Genomic DNA, 19,551 nt, shown 5'->3' on the forward strand with positions numbered 1-19,551 from the left:
ATAAATTGTGTTTAAAAAAAGCGATTATAATAATAATGATGATGATATAATGAACTATATAAATAAGCACAAATTGTTACAAAGCGTTAGCGAGAATATTTATTAGTTAATATTTTATTTACTAATACTAAATAAATATTAGTTTAATAATTAGTTAATAATCACATTATTACATTTTAATATTTGTATATCAAGTTTTCGCATGTTTTTTTATTAAATGAGCAAATATTTTATAGCATTAAGAGATTTTCATTCTTGGAATATGATTGGATGATTTTTTGTCTCGTTTCCGCTTAAGCTTCTTTATAGTGCGAAAGAGATAGCTTTTAGTGTTGCACTATAAATTCTTTTAGATTTTTTAGTATCGTCAACTGCCGTATTTAAGACTATCTTTAGAGCGTTTTTACTTGACTAGCGCACATTTGATTGGCAAAAAGCTGCCAATAAAATTTTATTTATGTCGCAATAAGAGCTACATTTGCTTGCAAATGTGCGCTGGTCATATTTTAGTAATAAGTACACTGAATTCTGATCTTCCAGCAGTTCCTATGCAGCTATATTAGTCGTGTGTTTATTACCTCTATCTGTCAATGTCAAACGTCTTTTTGACATTTCCAGTCTATGGTTTGTGAATTAGTGTTGTCAACATTAAAATTTCGGATATATTTTACACATTATGGAATATAAATTGATTATATTTTCAGAGCATTATTTATGCAAAAGATATTGTATTTTTGTAAAAATACATATGTGAATCTATATTTTACTGGTTATATTCCTGTTCCCCGTGCCATAACTACTGGAATTGTTATTTAATATTTTATCAATAAACGTGTTTAATTTATAAATATGCGTTTCATTCAAGTTCATTTTTATCCCGATCTTCATACTAGTCATCATTTTATTAAAATTATCCAGAATGTTGCCATTTAAAAATAAACTTAAGTCCATGGCTAATAGCAAAAGCCTTCTGTAGTGTCGAAGAATTTTTCCCACCATGATTGTTGTATGTACACAATTTTTATTCAGAATATCTGTAAAGATTTTTTTTTTAACATAATGACTTGTAATTCACTTAACAATAAAAAAATAAGAACATTGACACAACCACACAGAAGTTAGAATAAAGCATTTGACAGGAAATGTAAGCCATTAGCTCTCCGTCTCTCTGTCGCATAAAGGTAAAAAATGCATCTGCAATTGCGGATGTCTATGCCTAGCGGTTGCTTTGTTATTTCGGCGAATTTAGGTGACTGCTTGCTCTTATGATGTAAAAAACAGAAGTAAATAGAAATCATTTATTATAAAAATGAAAATTGTATAAAATCAAAGTATTTGTGTTACATTCACAATAGGTGCTGGAAACTCCGTCTTCTGTACGATTTTAGAAGGAGTCACGATGACGTCACGGGCTAAACTGTCTATGAAGAATTTGTTACCTTCACGATTAGCACCACTGGGGTTAGTAGTAGGATGGTTATGTTTATTATTGGATGTATTTGAATTATACTTTCTACCATCGATTCCATATTTATGTAAATTATTAGCATGTATGTGTCCGTGATATACTATCTTTGCCATCGGTAATGGCGGTTTATTTGGTGGTAAATATGGATGTTGGTAAGCGTAGACGAAAGGTATAGCGTAATGAGACTCGTTCTTCTGAAGGTGATCGTTGAAGAACGAATCGTGTAAATGGTGGAGGCCCCAGTCTTTTAGATCATGGGATCTTAAATGGTTCTCTTCAGTGATATGTTCCAATGGATTGCGCGTTGTCTGTGCAGGTTGGTCAAATTTATTTGAAAGTTTCTTCAAAAAGCACTGGAGAATGTCTGTATTTTTATTTAATTGTGATAGTATTTCATTTGTCAAATGCTCTTTGTCTTTCACAGGTTCTATTTTGTTTTCCTGTTCTTTGGGTACTTCTAATTTGATTCTTATATCGTGGTTTGTTATAGGTAATATAATATTTGATTCTGTAGTCGGTTCTACGGTTACTGGGTTATGAACGTGTAAGTGACTCATATCGTGCAAGAATTCCAGATCATCGTTAGGTTTATTTGATTCTAAATGCATGAAATCTTTGAATAGATCGTGTATGTTCCTTTCTTTAATGCCATCTCTTTCTCGCAGTATACTTTCGAGTCCTTCTTTTTCTTTATTCAAATGTAGCAGTTGCTGTTCTATTTTCTCTTTCTGAAGTGCCAGTAGTAATTTCATGTTTTTCTCTTGTTCTTGCATTTTTACATCCTCTGTCGGTTTGCTATCATTAGGATTATCTTCAATATGTGCGTTTTCTTTTGTTTTATTGATTTTCTCTATTTTAGATATTTCAGATACATTGACAAGTGAATAATATTGAACGCCGTTGTTGTTGTAGGTTTTATTTATAACTGTGTGCATTTCTTTGAAGCCGGAAGGTGCGTTTGTTAAATTTTTAGGTAGAATTTTGACAGTGACTTTGTAGTTATTTTTCGATGGCATTATAGCGTTCACAATGTCCGGTATTCGTCCGTCCTTTTCTGGCGAGCCGTTGTCTCCTGCGCGCATTCCTAGCAAGTTTTCCAGCTTCAGTTGCTGTTTATTACCTCGTTTAAATAAAAACTCGTCATTCGAAAATTGTTCTTCTTTAGATTCTCGCGCTGTGCCCGGAAATATGTGAGGATATTTTGACATTAAACCGTTTTGGCCGTATTTAGTGTCAAATATGTTTGTTATATAGTTTGGTTCCTTGTTAGGGCTGCTGGAATAGGGTTCGTCAAACACAAATGGCACTGTATCATCGCTGTGCTGCTCCCCGCCCGCGTCATCACCAGTATCACTCTCTGGAAGTTCTATCTCTCTCAACGATGCTCGATTAGTAAAGAAATTTTCTCCCGAAAGCACGTATACATTTTCTTCAGATTGTCTTGACGGGCCTTGTGACTGGTCTGATGCGAATATCCTTATTTTATCGACGTTTCGTTTGTTTCTTTTATTTTTTAAAAATAACGCTTTTGACTCCATTTTTTTCGTATTTATATACCTGGCGAGTTTAATTCTGGACTTCAAGTTTGTGATTTTTTGAACGTTTACAGACCTTCTGTTTCTTTTTTTCCCGCCCTGGTATAACAGACTTGCTAAGCTAAAAATTCCAGATTGTCTCATTTTCTTATCAAAAATTTCTTCATTTAATTCAATAGGAAGTGCTTTGATTTTGATGTCTTTTGTAAATATTTTGATATTTTTTGGATTGTAGTCGTAGTTTCTAATTTTATATTCATAGTCTGAGGGCATGGTTCGATGGCTCGGACGATTTGAGATATCTTCATACTTAGCGTAGGGCAACATTTTCTTATCGAAAATAATATTATAAGCGTCGGAGCGGTAGTCATTCTCCACTTCTTGCACCGACCGACGATACAAGATGTGCTGATTTTTGTCTTTGTTAATTTCTCTCTTCATGAGTTCGTGTGGTTTTTCGGCTGAATCTTCGATTTCGTTAACGTTATTGTTTTCATTATTATTTTGATCGTAGTCCTCATGGTATGTTTTGATCAAGTTTTCTAATCCAGAAAACAATTTCATACTGTCAACATCTGGAGGCTCATCTACGTATTGGTTAAAGCCAACAGAGAATCCACTTCCATCGATATCTTTGATAAATAGTGTTACATTACCAGCATCCGCGTAGGAATTTTTCAGTTTGCCAGGCATATCTGGGTGCCGGAGGTTTAATGGTACTTGTATCCTTTGCGGAATACCGCTGCTTAAAATGTTATTAAATTCCGAATTTCCTGGTTCTGCTGAATTATCTATATTTGGTACGGGAAATGAGTTTGGATTGTTATACGGCTCCTCCAAATCGTCGACAGATTTGACCTCTGCATCTTGTGGAATATCTCTAACTTCTATTTTGTTGATGGGGTTCTGTTGTCTATGCTCCACTGAGTTCATCTTCATTATATTCTTTGGTTTATGTTTGAGTGGATTTTGGATTCGCTTTTTGATTTGTAAATGTTCGGGTGACTTTTTTCTATCGTTTCTGCTTGATTCATCTGATCGTATGGCTTTCTGAATTCTATCTATTAGACTTTTTACTAGTTTTTTCTTCCTTTCCCCCTTAGCGCCGGAGCCATCGAAATGTGTTTCTATTTCAACATATAGTTCGTCGTCAGCTTTCTTAGTAGTTTTACGGACTGGTTTTATTTTTGGTGTGGTAGCGTCGTCGTCCTCGTATCTAACTTTGACTTGTCTTTTCGTTCGTTCATTGTTCCTTTTATCCAAAGTGATAAATGCAAATTGATTTTTATTGTATGTTGAATATTTTCTCAGATATTCCAATGCTTTATTTAAATAATAATACTGATCATGTTTAGGAATAATTTCGAATACTCTGTGCCTTTCCTTATTTTTCCAATTCCTTGAATGTGGTCCCAGTATTTTTAATTTTAATACTGTTTTATGTTCGTCGTTACTAAAATTTTCCTTTTCTATATTTTGCAGATGTAAATGTTTGTACCTAATTCTACGTGGACCTTTCACATTTTCTTGAGAATAACTAAAAGAAAAGATAATATAGTTAGATTTTTATATGTTCATAATATCTTGAACACATCTCTTCGTACATACCTGATTTCGTTCTTCATTTCGTCATTCAAAGGTTTTATTTCAATGATTGTTTTCATCACGACTTCTGAATCTATTAACAGTTGAATGAAATGTTATTTTTTTAACAAATCTTTTAATCTTGCTAAATAAAAGAATTAAAATCATAGATAAGTTTTACCTTTTGCTTGTGCTGTGTATTCCCTTTTGTTTAAATTCTTTAATAGTTTACTGATAGTTGTAGGTATGGTAGCGTCTACTTTTATATTTTCTTCAGGTATTCTATGAATAGCTAGATGTATATTTCTTTCGGGTGTTTCTTTTCTTTTCTCCTTATTATAGTTAGAGACGTATTCTTCTAAAGGTGATTTAAGTTCAAAGTCAACAATTTCTTCTTCCCTATTAAATTCTGCTGAATATATTTCGTCTTTGGTATTAACATTTTCTAGTAGTTTCGTCAATTGAGCGGCGAGTAGGTTAATTTTATTTTTATGATAATTGGATACTATATTTCGAGAATCTGTTGAAATTTTTATTGATGAACATAGATTTTTAAATGTTATTTTACTTTTATGGATGTTTGAATCTACTTTCTTATATGTGGCCTAAATGGAATGATAGAGTCGAGCGTCTTCTAGTTTTTATTACGTTTCCTTTACCTTTTTACGCCTACTTTTCTTAACAGAAAGTACAACCTTTTCGTAGCTTTTGACTCATGTTTTTTAGTCATTTTTCTATCTTTTAAATACATTAAAATGATTCTTTTAGTAAGAAGCATGTTTTAAATTCTAGTTTTTTATTTATATTTTTGGTTATTTAACGATTATCTTACCTATCGATCTTTTTGTTCTGTACGAAGGTTCTGACTGGTCGTCTATATAGTTTTTGTCAAATAGATTATCAGTAGTACCATCTTCTGGCGTGTTGGTGACTTCGTTACTTTTTACATTGTCTTTATATTCAACATTGTCTGTAGTTTCATGATTCTGTTTGCCTGGAACGTAAATTGTATTAAAAGTAACAATAGTGAGTAATAAAATCGAATCAGGCGTTAAATTTGCTAAAATAGTGAAGCAGTCACTGACATTTCTAGAAAAAAATGTTCGCTTGATATGTTTTTTGCTCTCGAATGCAGGTTACCTTTCTTAGCCAGCAATCCGTCGATGTCGATGAACACATTGGTAAGGATGACGGTGAACGTGAAAGCGGTGGCGAGTAATGTCACGCAGAACACCCTGTAGAACACGCCGTCGTAGTCGCATCGTGACATATAGGAAGTTCTATTTTACCTTCTCGCGTTCTATACCTATTAGCTGTACACAATATTGGAAAAAGATTTTTTACTTATTTGTACTAAAAGTGCTTAGGCAAGAAAGGGGTTCAGTCAACTTTTCTAATTTCTTTATTTGTCGGTGTTAGAATTAATCACGTAAGATTTTTTTGAGCAGTTTGTTAAATCATTCACATATTTTTAGCGTATTTACTAATGGAATAATAGTAATAGGTAAATTTAATTGAAAAATGGTCTGTTTCTGTGTGTTATTTAGTTTATTTAACTAAAATTAAAACTCACCGTTTACTAGACGAATGTTAAAAAAATCTTCAGCCTTATTTCGTATACTTTAAGACTCTACTAAGACTCGGCTTTGACTAAATTCCGTTCGCAACTTTGGTTGCATTCAATGCAATTGTTTTGTAAACATCCAGCCAATTAAGTGCTCCATACTTTTGCTTTTATCACAGATTAAAAATGATAAAAAAATCTTCAATGAATGGATTTTGTTTGAATGGGTGTTAGATCACGCTTTTAAATGTAACTTGATAAGAACGGGTTTAGGACAAATTTATAAGATTCTTGTCCAAATCTATATGTAGTGCTTTGAAATGCTCATGGGGTTTGCCAGAAGGGATAGGGGTTTCCTAGACATAAAATGTAAAATAGATATACAATATTTGGGGAAAAAACTAGCCAGTTTTTCAGTGATCAAACTGCATGTTGATAAGTATTGTCTTTGGAATGAAAAATACTTTTCTAATAGCCCCCCCACTTGATCGTCAGCTGACCCACCCTAGATTAACGCCTGGCGATGCCCATACGGTCACGTCGCTGTCGTTTTGGCGTTACTAGCCTATGTACTTAGTCTGGAGGACGGCAGCTATTATTATGGTTATATTTGTGCTGTTAATTTACCTCACAAATTTCTTTAAAACCTACTTTAAGTTTTCAATTATTGTGTGAATCTATATTAACTTCAATCAACCTAATCCTTGATTTAAACTAGTTACTTTATTTTTTATTTGTAAATAGGCATTTGTCTATATAAATGTTTCTGATGTTTGGGTCGCGAGCTCCTAGCTCTTATATCCAAGCCAACATATGTCTATTTATCTATCTTATCTGTATTGTTTCTCTCGGTTAAACCTGCTGATTTATCTCAGTTGTTGCAGGTTGCAGCCAACTTGCACGTTATCTTTATTTAAAGGTTTTAAAAGTAAATGATTTCAAATTATAGATTATTCAGATAAATAAACCGATTTACAGTATCGAAAAATACCTTCAGGAAAAAGGATGAAATAACAATCAGGTTTTAAACAACATTAGGTTTATTGATACAAAACAGACGTAACAATTTCATATTTTAACGATTGTTCACATAAATTAAGCATTACAGATAATCTTATCTAGCCTTGTTTCATTTTTCTTATGATGTCTTCGTTGATTCTGGAAAATAGAATATCGTTTTTATATAAACACTTAACAAGCCACAAGAATGCGATATATGGAGTTTCCATAAAGCAGATCTAATAAATGGTAAGCTAAGGGACATATTTAGGTTATTTAGGGCCTGTCCCACCACTGGCTGATAGAGGCTCAGATTAAAAATGACGTCACAGTCAGTTAAAGTAACAAAATCCAATATTTCCATCTCATATTTTACACGTTGGATTGTTATCAGACAATTTACAATTTGGTGGGAACCCTAAGTATAGCAGTTAGACCGTAATCCACTAGCACAATACGGGCTGATCCACCGCTACTGCTTCAGCATATGATAAACCATTTCCATCCATTACATTGTAACGTAATGCTTTGAGAATACTTATTCTAAAGTCATTGTTACCTTCGAACATAGGCTCGTCTTTTCTGCTGCAAGTCGAGCGCCACGGGGTCAATGTCGACCCTCGAATCGCTGTCCATGTCCGGCAAGAGGTCCGAAATACCCTCACTGTCCGGACCTTCTTTAAAATAACGAACGTTTAATCATATTAGCAGAAGAAAATAATTTGTACGTGAATGTAGAAGTTAAAATAGAAAGGAGATGAATAAAGAGATTTTAAATCTATACTAATATTGTAAAGATTTGTATATTTTTACATATTGAAATATCTCAAAAACTACTGGGCAGATTTTAATAATCTTTCACCATTAAAAAGCTACTTTATTAGTGAATACCATAAGCTGCATTATTCACTATTTTTAAATTTCATGCGTACAACGTCGCGAGCAACAACTAGTCAAAAGTTAAAAAACAAGAAATAATAGAATGTCAACAAATAAGCTTACTTAAAGGTCTTAAAACTATCAAACTTAAAGACAATTTGGCTGTTTGTGTCCCAAAAGTATGTCATCGTTTTTATGGCATATTACATGGTGATAACATTAACACAAACCTCTTTAGTACTCACCAAATTGACTAGCGTGTACACTGCCATCATAGTACACCGTACCTTCCGTATCTCGATTGAATTCTAAAACAAAAGAACGTACATAAGTACAGTATAGTATATAAGTACATAAGTATAGTATAGTACTAAGAATAAGGATATAGTAAAATGAATTAAATATAAAATTATTACCGAATTGTTTGAGGTTCGTCTCTAGTTGGTCGTTATCTGTAACAATAAATTGTTGAAAATTCCACAACATTATCTACTAGCTTTCGCGCACGACTTCGTCTGCGTGAAATTAAAAAAAAAAGAAAAATGAATAGCCCATGTGTTCATCCAGGCTATCCTCTACATCTATACCAAATTTAATTGAAATCCCTTCAGCCGTTTAGGCTCAAACTCTAACAAACATCCATCTAAACTTTCGCATTTATGATATCAGTATGATAAAAAAAAACTGCTTTGAAATCCGTTGCATAGTTGTAAAGATCTAAGCATTAGGACAGACAGACTGCGTGAAGCAACTTTATTTTATACTTTATGTAATGTATTATGTAGTGATGGCTTTGCACATTCTTCTGAATAGAAAAAAATAAAAAATGGTAATTCAGTTATATTATAAATAACCTGGGAAGAATAAGGCAGAATCTGTTGGTTCCTGAGCGACTGTAGTACTGGACTCACTGGTAGGGGCTTCCGTCGTGGTCGTAGATGTTGACGTAAACGTTGTTTCTGCTAAAATAATAAACAAATTACATAAATAAGATTGTTTTTTTCTGAGTCAATAAGGTAGATCCTTATTAATAAATTCTCAAAGTAGACTACGGTAGCTGGTCCCATTTACTCTTCGGCAGTTTTTCATTAAAATGCTGCGCAGAATTTAGCCAAGCACTAATAGCTTTTTTGAAATTAAACTGTATAATACAAGTAATAATATTTAACCTCCAAATAACGTAGTCATTATAACAGCCTCTGAATTCTTTGGTATATTCCTCGTGGGCGTAGCTTTACTTGTAGCGTCCATGTGTTCTGCCGTAACTACAGCCTGAGTTGCTTTCATTTCTGGAAATAAATGCTTTATGTTAAATTAACTTTGGCAAGAAGTAAAGGGACTTTACTGATTTGTAACAATAAAATTAGAAATCTTACCAATTGCTCGCAGTCTTCTTAACGCTTTTTCTATACACCAATGTAACATTTGATCATTATCGTTTTGACCAATTTCATTACAGAAACTAGAGGCCATCGTCATAAAAGGATCTTTCGTAGCTACGTTTTTAATCTTCTTCGGGAACCGTCTGTCTTTGTAACTGATATTTGTTTTATTCAAATTAGTCAATTGGACATCTTCTTTCTTCAAAACAACGTTAAAATCGTTACCGATATGTTTTCTTTTACCAGTTTTTTTGGAGTATTTAATCCAACGTTTACCGCGATTTAAATTGGGAGATTTGCTAACTTGATTGTAAGGTTTGATTTCGTTTACAGGTATTAGGTTAGTGCTTTTAGGTACAAATCTGGGGCGTTCGTTTCTCTTGTTTTTCGCATTTCGTGTGAATGAATTCCCTGGACTGGGTACGAAACTTGAAAGGATTTTGTTCTTCATTAATACATCGATATACGTGTTGTTGAAGTAGTATTTGTAAATTAAATCGTCTACAGGATGATCGTCCTTTTCTTTTAATAGTTGGTTATCGTAATTTACAATGCGGCTGACCGATGGAACTGAAAATAAGTTGATTTTGACTGATTCAGTATTAGGTGCTTGCGTACTTGTAGTGGTTACAATAGGTTTGTCTATTTCAGTATTTTTAACTTCGCTGTTATCTTTATTAGGCTTCGTTAACATGGCGCTTAATTTTTGTGGTATAGTATTTTTAGTGTCGATGTAAATTTGTTTTGCTTTTTTCAATATTCGAGCGAAATTGTTCTGCCTCAGTGATATTTCGTTTTGGGTTTTCGCTATTAAGTTTTGCTTTAAATTTATCTTTTCGTTTTGAGCCAGCATTAGCTTTTGAATGTTATAAAATTGTTGTTGTTGGATCAAGAATTTCTTCTGTTGATTTTCAAATTCCGCTAAGTTCTTCATTAATTCGCTTTCTTTGTTATTATAGAAATCTTCTTTGCTACGTAACCTTGCTTCTAAATCTTTTAGATTTTCATTAAATTTCATTAAATACAAATATTTAACATCGAAATCTTGAAACTTTGTCATTAAAAGTTGGGCGTTTTTCATAAATTCGTCATTAATAGATGTAAGTTTTGTATGTATTCTTTTGATATCGTTGTGTTGTTTCATTACTTTCTTAAATGTTTTAGTCAGCATCGATAATACTTTGACTAAGCCTTTTTCAGTCATCGGTTTATTTTTCACTGGCTTAGTTTCTTCAGTTTTTGGTAAAATCTTATAAGCATTGACGTCGGGTAATGGTGCTGTTTGATGCCACGCTCTATCATCACCTTCGAATACGTTACGATCCATTTTATTTGATTCAAAGCTGTCCTCCGTTTTATTCATTTCTTCACTGAATTCAATTTTCTTTATAATTTCTGATTCATAGTCATGTTGCATGCTGCGTTTCGGAATCACAATTGTCGTGTTTTGGTAAGTGCTCGTATCGTTTTGATTTTTCGTAATTTGAGATTCAGTTTTAACCAAATTGTCTATACTGAGCGCTAGATCTGGAATTATTTTGGAAAAATTATATTCTCTAGTATCGTAAATATCCTTAGAAGACGATCCTTGGGACTTTATCAGTTCTCTTTTATTATTTGTTAGCATTATAGCGACGTCGTATGGAAAATCTTTAAATACTTTACCGGGTTTGAATTTCGATGTTATTTTTGATTTCGTAAATGTTGCTTTGTCGCTTTTTGTATTGTTTGAGTTTTTTCCTATCTGTCCATCTACAACAAAAATTGATAATAACAAATTATCTGGAATACACATATTAAATTGAATTTGAAAGGCAAAAGTAAAAACAAAGGGCAATGAGAGATGTTTCTAGTTTACATTTTACGTTATTATAATTTAGAAAAGTAAAAAATTTATTGTAAATAGTAGTTTATGAGTATAGAGGAAATGATATGTAGGTATGTACTACACTTACAATAAATACTTTTGAGGAAAGTCGTGTGACCCAATGGGTATGTTAAAAGTTTATATATAACAAGAGTTTTACCCTTTGCTGATCTTTTTGTCCTTTCAATATAGTTGGGTACCATCACAGAGTCAGGCATAAAATTCTCTCCGAAAGGATCAAAGTTGTTACGTAGTAAACTATCGGCGTCAAGGGAGCTCTCCCTGAATATGAAGTCACCTATTCCCCCTTTAGAGGGGTGATCCTCCCCAGCCTTTCTTATCCACACACCTTTGTTTACGATTTTATTCTTTTCCAGTTTGGGCTTCATGAATGATTCGTTTTCCAGATACGCCGCTGTGATGAAGCCGATTGAACAGAATATCGATAACAATGTGATTGTTGACATCACTATAGTTCATATCGCGCGGGTACCGTGCTGAATGGCTGCTCGCGGGCTTGTGAGGAATTCCCTCTGTATGTCAAGTGATATCCGAAACGAAACACCGTTTTTTGTCTGTTTGTAAATAATGGTTGCGTGTTGTGCTTCGATGTTATCGATACATCGATATTTCAAATATCGTTACATTTCACTTATCTATCTCTCTCTAATCTAAGATTTTTTTTTTGACGCAATGATAAGTTTTTAATTATTTTTGTAAGCTTCATCTGTAAGCAATCTTCAATTGTGTTTGGGATAAAAATTAAAATGATCTACGCCATAGTAATAAACAGATTATTTTAAGTACTTTTTATCTTATATCTATAAGTATTTTAAGAATAAAAAGTATATTAATATGATTTTGGGAATTGAAATTCGTGAATAGACATAGTATTTTTAAAGTGCTGTCATGTGAAAAAAATTTACAAAACCCATTAGTAATTTTCAAGTTATCGATATAGCCCATCACTAGTTGTGTTTACGTCGTACTCACTCGTACTCTTTATTTGTTTTTGTTTGTTTTGGGATGAATTTTATTTTTTCCTCGGCTCGTGAATTTTTCGGCGTTCTTTTGGTGCGATACGCGTGTTTATAAACAAACGGTATGTTTCCACTGGCGTATACCTTTTTACTACTTTATATTGAATATTATGTTAATCTTATTGGTTACGAGAATTAATAAGTTTTTACTAGACGACTTTATTTGCTATCAAGCTTTATTGCAGACTAGGTGTTGCTCTCAACTTCGTCCGACTCAAATTAAAAAACAATAAAAAATATAGCCTATGTTACTCACTGATAATGAAGCTTTTTAATAATGAATTTTCGGAATTCGACCTAGTATTTTTTAGGTTATTTAAATACATATAAAATAACAGAAATACAAATCTTTCCTCTTTATAATATCAGTATAGACAACATTATTTTCAGAGAGGTTTTTTAGTCTTAAATAGGATTGAGGTATTGACGCAGAAAGAACTTAAATGATTTTGTATTGATTATTAAATATTTTAGAAGGTTAAAGTAATAAAGAGTACTTTGCAAGAATTATTTTATTATTTCATTACATTATTTAAACAAATAATACATGAAAATAAAACTATGAACACATCAAATTGCAGATATTTAGTTTCAACTGAGGTCCGCAACCGCGCGTTTGGCTTTTCTGTAAATAAATAGGTAACTAATACAATAATTTTTCAATGTGCATAATAAAAAGAATAAACTAGTTACATACAAAAAAACTACTAAATGCATAGTAAGGATGTACTTATTAACTTTGGTGTATTTTTTAAGGCGTGCACATCTTTGACTAAACTATCGCAGAACTGTTTAGTCTCGCTTTGATTAATATGAGCTTATATGGAGGTGACACTACTCGTTAGTTGTGTAACTAAACAGTTGAATTGGCAGCGAAACAATCGACAATCGCACAACTGTTGTGCGATAGTTTATTTTTTGCTTTTGACAGTGGTAGAACCCGCTTTAACATCTTCGCAGGAATGGGACGGCTCGCCCCCAGGCGTCGAGTGGAAGCAATTCCATGTTTCGTCTGATGAGTGTGGTGCCGGAGGCATAATTTTAGCCCTTTCTCTTTCCACCCTTTCTTAAGAGGAAAGGATGGGAAGGAAAAGTGGATTTGACGGAGGAGGAGACGCATGTATTCTTTATGTGCATCTCCTCCGTCAATGAAGGGTAGGCAACGCATCTGCAATTGCGGATGTTTATGGGCAGCAGTCGATTTCCAATTCGGTAGATTAAGGTGACCGCTTGCTCGTTTGCCAACTTATATATTACAAAAAAAAACTAAGTTGCAAGCAAATGTGCCAGCTCCTGGCTTAATGCTTATTAAGTGTCCGTTACCTGTTAAAGCAGGGCATGTCCCAGAACTTCTGTCCCCTGCCGTACTCTTCTCCATCGTGCAGGGTTTGCGGCATATCCCTGCCCGTGGACTCAGGGAGACACATGCACAGACATCCCCCGGCTATTGCTATTGTACCCAGGATTAGCAACGGGATCTCAGTCGCGATTGTCGCCTGGCGACAGACATAGGAGAATTTAAAATATTTAAAGATTTAAAAAAAATATTTATAAAGTTACAAAATTTGTTTTAACTAATACTATGCGCGCTTATGTGTTGTGTGTCTGTGAATGTGTACAAAAATAATTTACGATTGTAACTAAAATAGAACCAACACAAAGGTCATCTTACTAATATTATAAATGCGAAAGTTTAGATGGATGGATGATTGTTTGTAGTCTAAACAGCTGAACGAATCTTGATGAAATTTGGCATAGATGTAGAGGATAGTCTTTAAGAACACATACTTTCGTTTCTTTATTATTCCACGCGGACAGACTCATGGGCGAAAATTAGTATCTTAATCTATATCTATACTAGTATTATTCAGATGAAAGACTTGTATTATTGTATGTATTGAAATAACTCAAAAAATAATGGGGCGATTTCAAAAATTCTTTACATTAAATAACTAATACATTATAAATAAGTACATAGGCTATACTTTGTTATTATTTTCAATTTTACACTGACGAAGTCGCGAGAAACAGCTAATGTTGTTATAAATTCGAGCTAGTAGTACATTATTCAATAGCAGACGTATATTCTTACCATATAGACAATATAAGGCACAAGTATGGTGGCGACGTAACCCGTCATGTGTATGAGAGCGAGGCCCTGCGCGCGCACCACCGTCGGCAGCAGTTCAGCGGCGTACTGCATGCCGATGTTGAACGAAATGTTCACTGAAAACCGACCTACGATCGCCAACGACGCTGAAGGTATACCTGACAACAAGGGTTAACTAATGTAACCATTGAGAGTTGATGCTTTGTGACCTCTGTCACAGTTACAGCAACTTCATCACCATACTATCCTCACCATATCAATGGCAAGCATTCCACAACTGTGCTGTTTTCGCCGAACTTTCTGCTCCGTACGCGTTGTGGAACAGTCTGTCCTCGGCGGTATTTCCAAACCAATACGACTTAGGGTCCTTCAAGAAGCGAGCCTATTTCCTCAAAGGCCGGCAACGCATCTGTAGTTCCTCTGGTGTTGTGGAAGTCCATGGGCGTCGTTGACCACTTCCGTATTCTCGGTGCCCGTTTGCCCCATCTTTTATAAAAAAAACAAACTCACCTAATGGTACAGTGGTTGCCAGTAAGCTGAAGATTCCACTAATCACCATGGAACCAAACGCAAGCCAGCGACGTCCCACTCTGTGAACATACATTGCTTACATTAACAACAAAATAAAGAATATGCTATACATTCTTCCATCAGATAATCTGTAACTTTTAATTTGGGACTGAACAAGATACTACTAACATATCCAGTGTGAGTATAAGCAGGACGTCAGCGGGGAACTCAGTGGCAGTAGCGACAGTGAAGGTAAGGAAGATGTCGAGGCCGAGAGAGCCGACGTTCCTCACGTGGCCGTCGAACGCCATCGCGATAGACATCCAGATAAACAGCAGCAGTAGACTGTGACGTCGAAGCCGAGGAGTACGGAACAAGTCCAGTACTGAGTAGTTCTTCACCTCTTGCTCGGATCTTGCTATTTCTGTCGCTGTCTCCTGCAAATGGTGAGTTAAATTAATTAACACGTTCACTGCAGCAAGTAAAATCACAATTCTTCATCTGGTGTGACGGCGGGCCAAATTGCGCCCCCAATTATATTTTCCGCCAGTCCGTGACAGGTCTTTCTAGACGCACTAATAGTAGGATAGATTAAATTGCTATAACTTTGTGGAATCATAATGTATACATTTAATATAATGTAATTAATACACCTGAGATAAACATTTTTCATTATTGAGAGGGATATAGTTGTCTTCGTCCTCACCAACTTAAGTACCGCGTCAGGCCGATATCGGCCTGTTATGCAGTGAGTGTGTTGATGACTATGTAAATTGTTAGCAAAATCGTAACTCATTAAGGATGTACCTTAAATTCCTTTAATATTCCATCCGGTATTTTCCTTCCATTGACTCTCTCGCATTTCTTGAGAATCTTGATTGCTTCATCGAAACGACCCTGTGATATCAACCACCTGAAATACAAAGAAATATCATAAGCAATGGTTTCAGCGTTTCCTAATACTAATAACCTTGTTGTGGAACTCTTGGTTTACCTGGCACTCTCCGGTACCACACAGGGCGTGAAGATGGAAAGAACAAGTGGTACGCTGGTGATGAGCGTGTAAATCTTCCAGTCAGCTACAGCGAGTGCGATCCAGGGAAGCAGGCAAGCCGCGAACGTGAAGTACACCGCGATTGACATGTTCGCGACGAACGTTCGCCACTTCGGGCCCACGTATTCAACCACTACGGTAAAGAAGATGAGGTAAAAAAGATAGTCTATGAAAAGTAATCTACAAAATATGAATTTAGAGAATACAATACAAATAAACAAAAAACTGTATAACAGTGAACCTACTCAAAAAGCTTACCAACAATATACATGATGACGAAGCAATTGTCGTAGGCAAGGCCGACTAGGAACCGGCACAAGCAGAACGACCAGAAGCTATTGGAGAACGCTGTGCCAACGCCCGCGAAGAAACCCGTCATATTAGTACCTGAAACAATTATTAATCAAAGTGTCTAAATTGTGGAATCTAAATCAAACGAAAGTCATTTTCAGTTGAAGTTATATTTTCCATTTAAACACAATTAAGCTCACCCACTAATGCTGGTATTCTCCCGTATTTATCTGCAATCCATCCGAACAGTAAACCTCCGACGATGGCTCCGCAGAAAAAGATCGACTGTGCAGTCGCCGGATAGTTGTCTCTGTCGCACACCCATCCTAGCTGTGGATCAGAAAGAAAAAAAAATATAATTAATGTTCCATCCACTTCATTGTTTCTTAGAAACTCTTTTTTTAAATCAGTAGCTATTGCAGTGTCAAGTAGGCTTGTGGTATAACTTTTGTTTTCGCTACTTTTGTTAGGTTATCATATGTGCCAAGCTTGGAAAGAAAATTAATGATCAGAATTATGCCCTTTGTATGTATGTATCCTTGCATACTACTAAACATGAATTGATAAGATACGAAATGAGTATATTAGAGGAAGTTTGAGAGTAGCCCCCGTAGTAGAGAAGGCAAAGGTTAGCATGGTATGGGTATGTTATGAGGAGGGATGAATCGCATGTTACAAGAACGTTAGTTATGAGTGTGGAAGGGTACATCGGTAGAGGTAGACCTAGAAAGAGATGGATGGATTGTGTAAAAGGTGACATGATCAAAAAGGGAGTGATGACTGAGATGACGTATGATAGAGTTATGTGGAGGACAAAAACCTGTTGCGCCGGCCCTACGGGAGTAGGATAAGGAGATGATGATGATGATGATGACTACTCGGTGTTTTTGCTTACCTGCGTAGCAATTGTTTCGTAAGGAACATCAGTGAAGTTAAATTCCCATTGGTCTTGGCACTTCTTTACCGGCCAGCTCCTGTCAGGTTCTGTCACTCCGCTTTCCAGAATCTTCTCCCAGTCTACATCGTACATGCGACATCTGTCGTATTTGTTATCTTCTAGAAGAGGTATTGATAGGTGTCGCCTGAAAGGTTATTGAAATATCAAGACAAATAAAGTTTAATAAATATTTGAAATGTTAATATCTTTTCGTCATTTATAAAAGAAGATCTTTAATCGCTTTGTAATTATGATTATTGTTACGTTCTTACCGTTCTTCTACTGTCAGATTTCCGAGAGCAGGCACTCTGCACCAATGCTGCTCAGGGACTATCGTCATGAATATCTGGGCGAAGTAGACGAAGGCGAAAAAGAAGCCGAAAGGTATCATAAGAAGAAAGAGGATCCTCTGGTACCAGCCGAAGTCACCGATGTACGGGAAAAGGTCGTCCAAGTCCTTCAGTCTTCGCGGACTGGTTTTTGCTGATGAAACTATGCATATAAGAATTAATTTAGTTGATTGTTGCTCTAAGGTTGTACAATCGCGGTAATCTGCGGTATTCCACTTTAGTAGAAAATGCATTGTTTATTGCAACGAAACAAACTTCACTTCATTCTACAAATTAGTAATTAAATATCAGTGAGTGAAAACGAAAGGATAATAATAAATAGAAACACATTTGTAAGCTGCGTGGTATTGATTTTTGTTCCGTGTCTCGTTTCAAAATGTTCAAACGATTGTAGCTTTTAAGGTGGAACACTGTCAGTTTCCCCGATTGTACTACAAACCTACAATAGTTTGTTTTTAAAAAGTATACTTTAAAGAGAAATGTTAGTGGATATAGGCTTACCTTCACTCATTTCAAAGGCCGCGTTATCAATGGCAGCCCTGAAATTATTCTCTTTCTCATGTGATTCCATTTTGGAATAGAGTTTTTCCCTTAAAAGACACTTTCCTCGACGTTTTTCTGGTTACGGGAACACTAAGCTGGACTCGCTTTACTGTAAGAAACAAATTATATTCAACATCACTTTAACTAAATTTGTGTACACCAAAGCAAGAGATTCCTATACTTTTTTTTTCCTTTCATAGTTTTATTGGGTTCTGAGAACTCACTGCTGTTTCCCTCTGTTTCTTGCTAAAACTTAACCTAACTTGCCACTAGCACACTTTCCGTGGTCATCCATGGCCCTAGTCGATCGCCTAGACCTTTGAGTATCACCTATCTAGGCAAAGTTTTTAACACGTTGCCGACTTACCTAGTGCACTTTGTTACGTAAAACTTGTTACGGCAGTGAATGTGTTAAACCATTCTATATTTTATTCAAATATTCAAGTAGTTAAAAAAATGTTCTAAATAAGCTAATGATAGGAATACAATCCTATTTATGGTACATTACGTATTGTCTGTCAGTAATAATCAGTTTGTCTCATAGAACAATTATTAGCATCGAAAACTATGATGTCAGATCACACGTGTTTAAACTGTGAACTAGACACGTCTCAACGAACTGATTGCTGATTTGTAATGATATAAATGAAGTTACTAACGGTTTGCAAAAATTGCCGTGTCTAATAGATTTTTAACTCTGCATTTTATCTTATTGACCTCAGTTAGGGTTATCGTTTTCACGCATAATAGAAGAAAATTTTGACATGATTTGAACGTGAATAAAAATTACTTTATGATTTGTTTGCGTGTCCTTTTTGATGTGTCTTGATATCTCTTGTGCTTTTTTAAAATTAGCTCTTGCATTAGAAAACGAGGAGGTTTTTTATTTATGTAATTTATTGCCGTATTGAGTATGGACAAACGATATTCAATTAAGGTAAATTAAAATAGTAAACAATTAATGAAATGAAACGCTGGACTGCGACGTTACCGGTCGTATTGTGTGTTTTATCCGGAACTTAGGTCAGTAAATACCAGTTAGGTTATGTCTTAATTAGTTTCTATTGACTTTTGATCATAGTGCATCAACTGACGCTTTGTCCACTTATTTTTGCACAGTAACATTCTTCAATATATATCTATCAGCAATTATATTTACGCCCTGATTACGTGAAGGTCAATAGAAATACTAGATTATAACCTTTTTAAACTCTGTAAATAGACTTGCTAAAAATAGACATGTTTGTATCAATTTAGACAATAAAACATTCCTAAATGGTGCATTAAAATGTAAGTGGCGTATGTCTGTTAATCATAATAGAGCGTCGCACATTGGGCTGAATCAAATTGCTCCATAGACAACTTTATCTGATGTTTGAAATGTCTCTTTTTTTTGCTTAAATGTGCTTTGTATCAGTAAATGCATACCTTATAACGT

At 34.8% G+C, this 19,551-nt stretch overlaps 3 protein-coding genes across 5 annotated transcripts in view; all 3 read right to left on the bottom strand.

Annotated features, from left to right (window-relative positions):
• Positions 1 to 1,326: 1,326 nt before the first annotated feature.
• Positions 1,327 to 6,001, bottom strand: LOC106109580 (MATH and LRR domain-containing protein PFE0570w-like). The gene is made up of 5 exons (XM_013291137.1): positions 5,728 to 6,001; positions 5,420 to 5,581; positions 4,769 to 4,996; positions 4,612 to 4,681; positions 1,327 to 4,540 (listed from the first exon to the last, which is right to left on the bottom strand). Exons 1-5 carry the CDS (start codon positions 5,855 to 5,857, stop codon positions 1,327 to 1,329), a joined length of 3,804 nt encoding a protein of 1,267 aa, XP_013146591.1. The 5' UTR covers positions 5,858 to 6,001.
• A 1,231-nt stretch (positions 6,002 to 7,232) lies between these two features.
• LOC106109595 lies at positions 7,233 to 11,784 on the bottom strand. Of its 3 annotated transcripts, XM_013291156.1 has the most exons (9): positions 11,367 to 11,784; positions 11,077 to 11,163; positions 9,406 to 10,938; positions 9,199 to 9,318; positions 8,884 to 8,991; positions 8,446 to 8,481; positions 8,275 to 8,337; positions 7,710 to 7,827; positions 7,233 to 7,309 (listed from the first exon to the last, which is right to left on the bottom strand). In XM_013291156.1, exons 1-9 carry the CDS (start codon positions 11,743 to 11,745, stop codon positions 7,270 to 7,272), a joined length of 2,484 nt encoding a protein of 827 aa, XP_013146610.1. In that variant the 5' UTR covers positions 11,746 to 11,784; the 3' UTR covers positions 7,233 to 7,269. The 3 variants fall into 3 exon arrangements, with proteins under 3 accessions (XP_013146610.1, XP_013146609.1, XP_013146608.1); XM_013291155.1 differs by having other exon boundaries at positions 9,406 to 11,163; positions 11,439 to 11,784; XM_013291154.1 differs by having other exon boundaries at positions 9,406 to 11,163.
• Positions 11,785 to 12,825: 1,041 nt separating this feature from the next.
• LOC106109632 (solute carrier family 22 member 13-like) overlaps positions 12,826 to 19,551 on the bottom strand; it is an 11,545-nt gene continuing 4,819 nt past the window's right edge. The window contains exons 2-13 of the mRNA XM_013291220.1: positions 18,072 to 18,222; positions 17,493 to 17,712; positions 17,179 to 17,365; positions 16,484 to 16,613; positions 16,251 to 16,379; positions 15,933 to 16,125; positions 15,746 to 15,851; positions 15,128 to 15,375; positions 14,939 to 15,018; positions 14,411 to 14,586; positions 13,642 to 13,814; positions 12,826 to 12,943 (exon numbers count right to left, since the gene is read on the bottom strand). Coding sequence (XP_013146674.1) covers positions 12,910 to 12,943; positions 13,642 to 13,814; positions 14,411 to 14,586; positions 14,939 to 15,018; positions 15,128 to 15,375; positions 15,746 to 15,851; positions 15,933 to 16,125; positions 16,251 to 16,379; positions 16,484 to 16,613; positions 17,179 to 17,365; positions 17,493 to 17,712; positions 18,072 to 18,141 — 1,746 coding nt within the window. The 5' untranslated portion in view covers positions 18,142 to 18,222 and the 3' untranslated portion in view covers positions 12,826 to 12,909. The remainder of the gene's footprint in view (positions 12,944 to 13,641; positions 13,815 to 14,410; positions 14,587 to 14,938; positions 15,019 to 15,127; positions 15,376 to 15,745; positions 15,852 to 15,932; positions 16,126 to 16,250; positions 16,380 to 16,483; positions 16,614 to 17,178; positions 17,366 to 17,492; positions 17,713 to 18,071; positions 18,223 to 19,551) is intronic.

Source organism: Papilio polytes, unplaced genomic scaffold (assembly GCF_000836215.1).
Source record: "Papilio polytes unplaced genomic scaffold, Ppol_1.0 DF821122.1, whole genome shotgun sequence".
Taxonomy (NCBI): Eukaryota; Metazoa; Arthropoda; class Insecta; order Lepidoptera; family Papilionidae; genus Papilio; species Papilio polytes.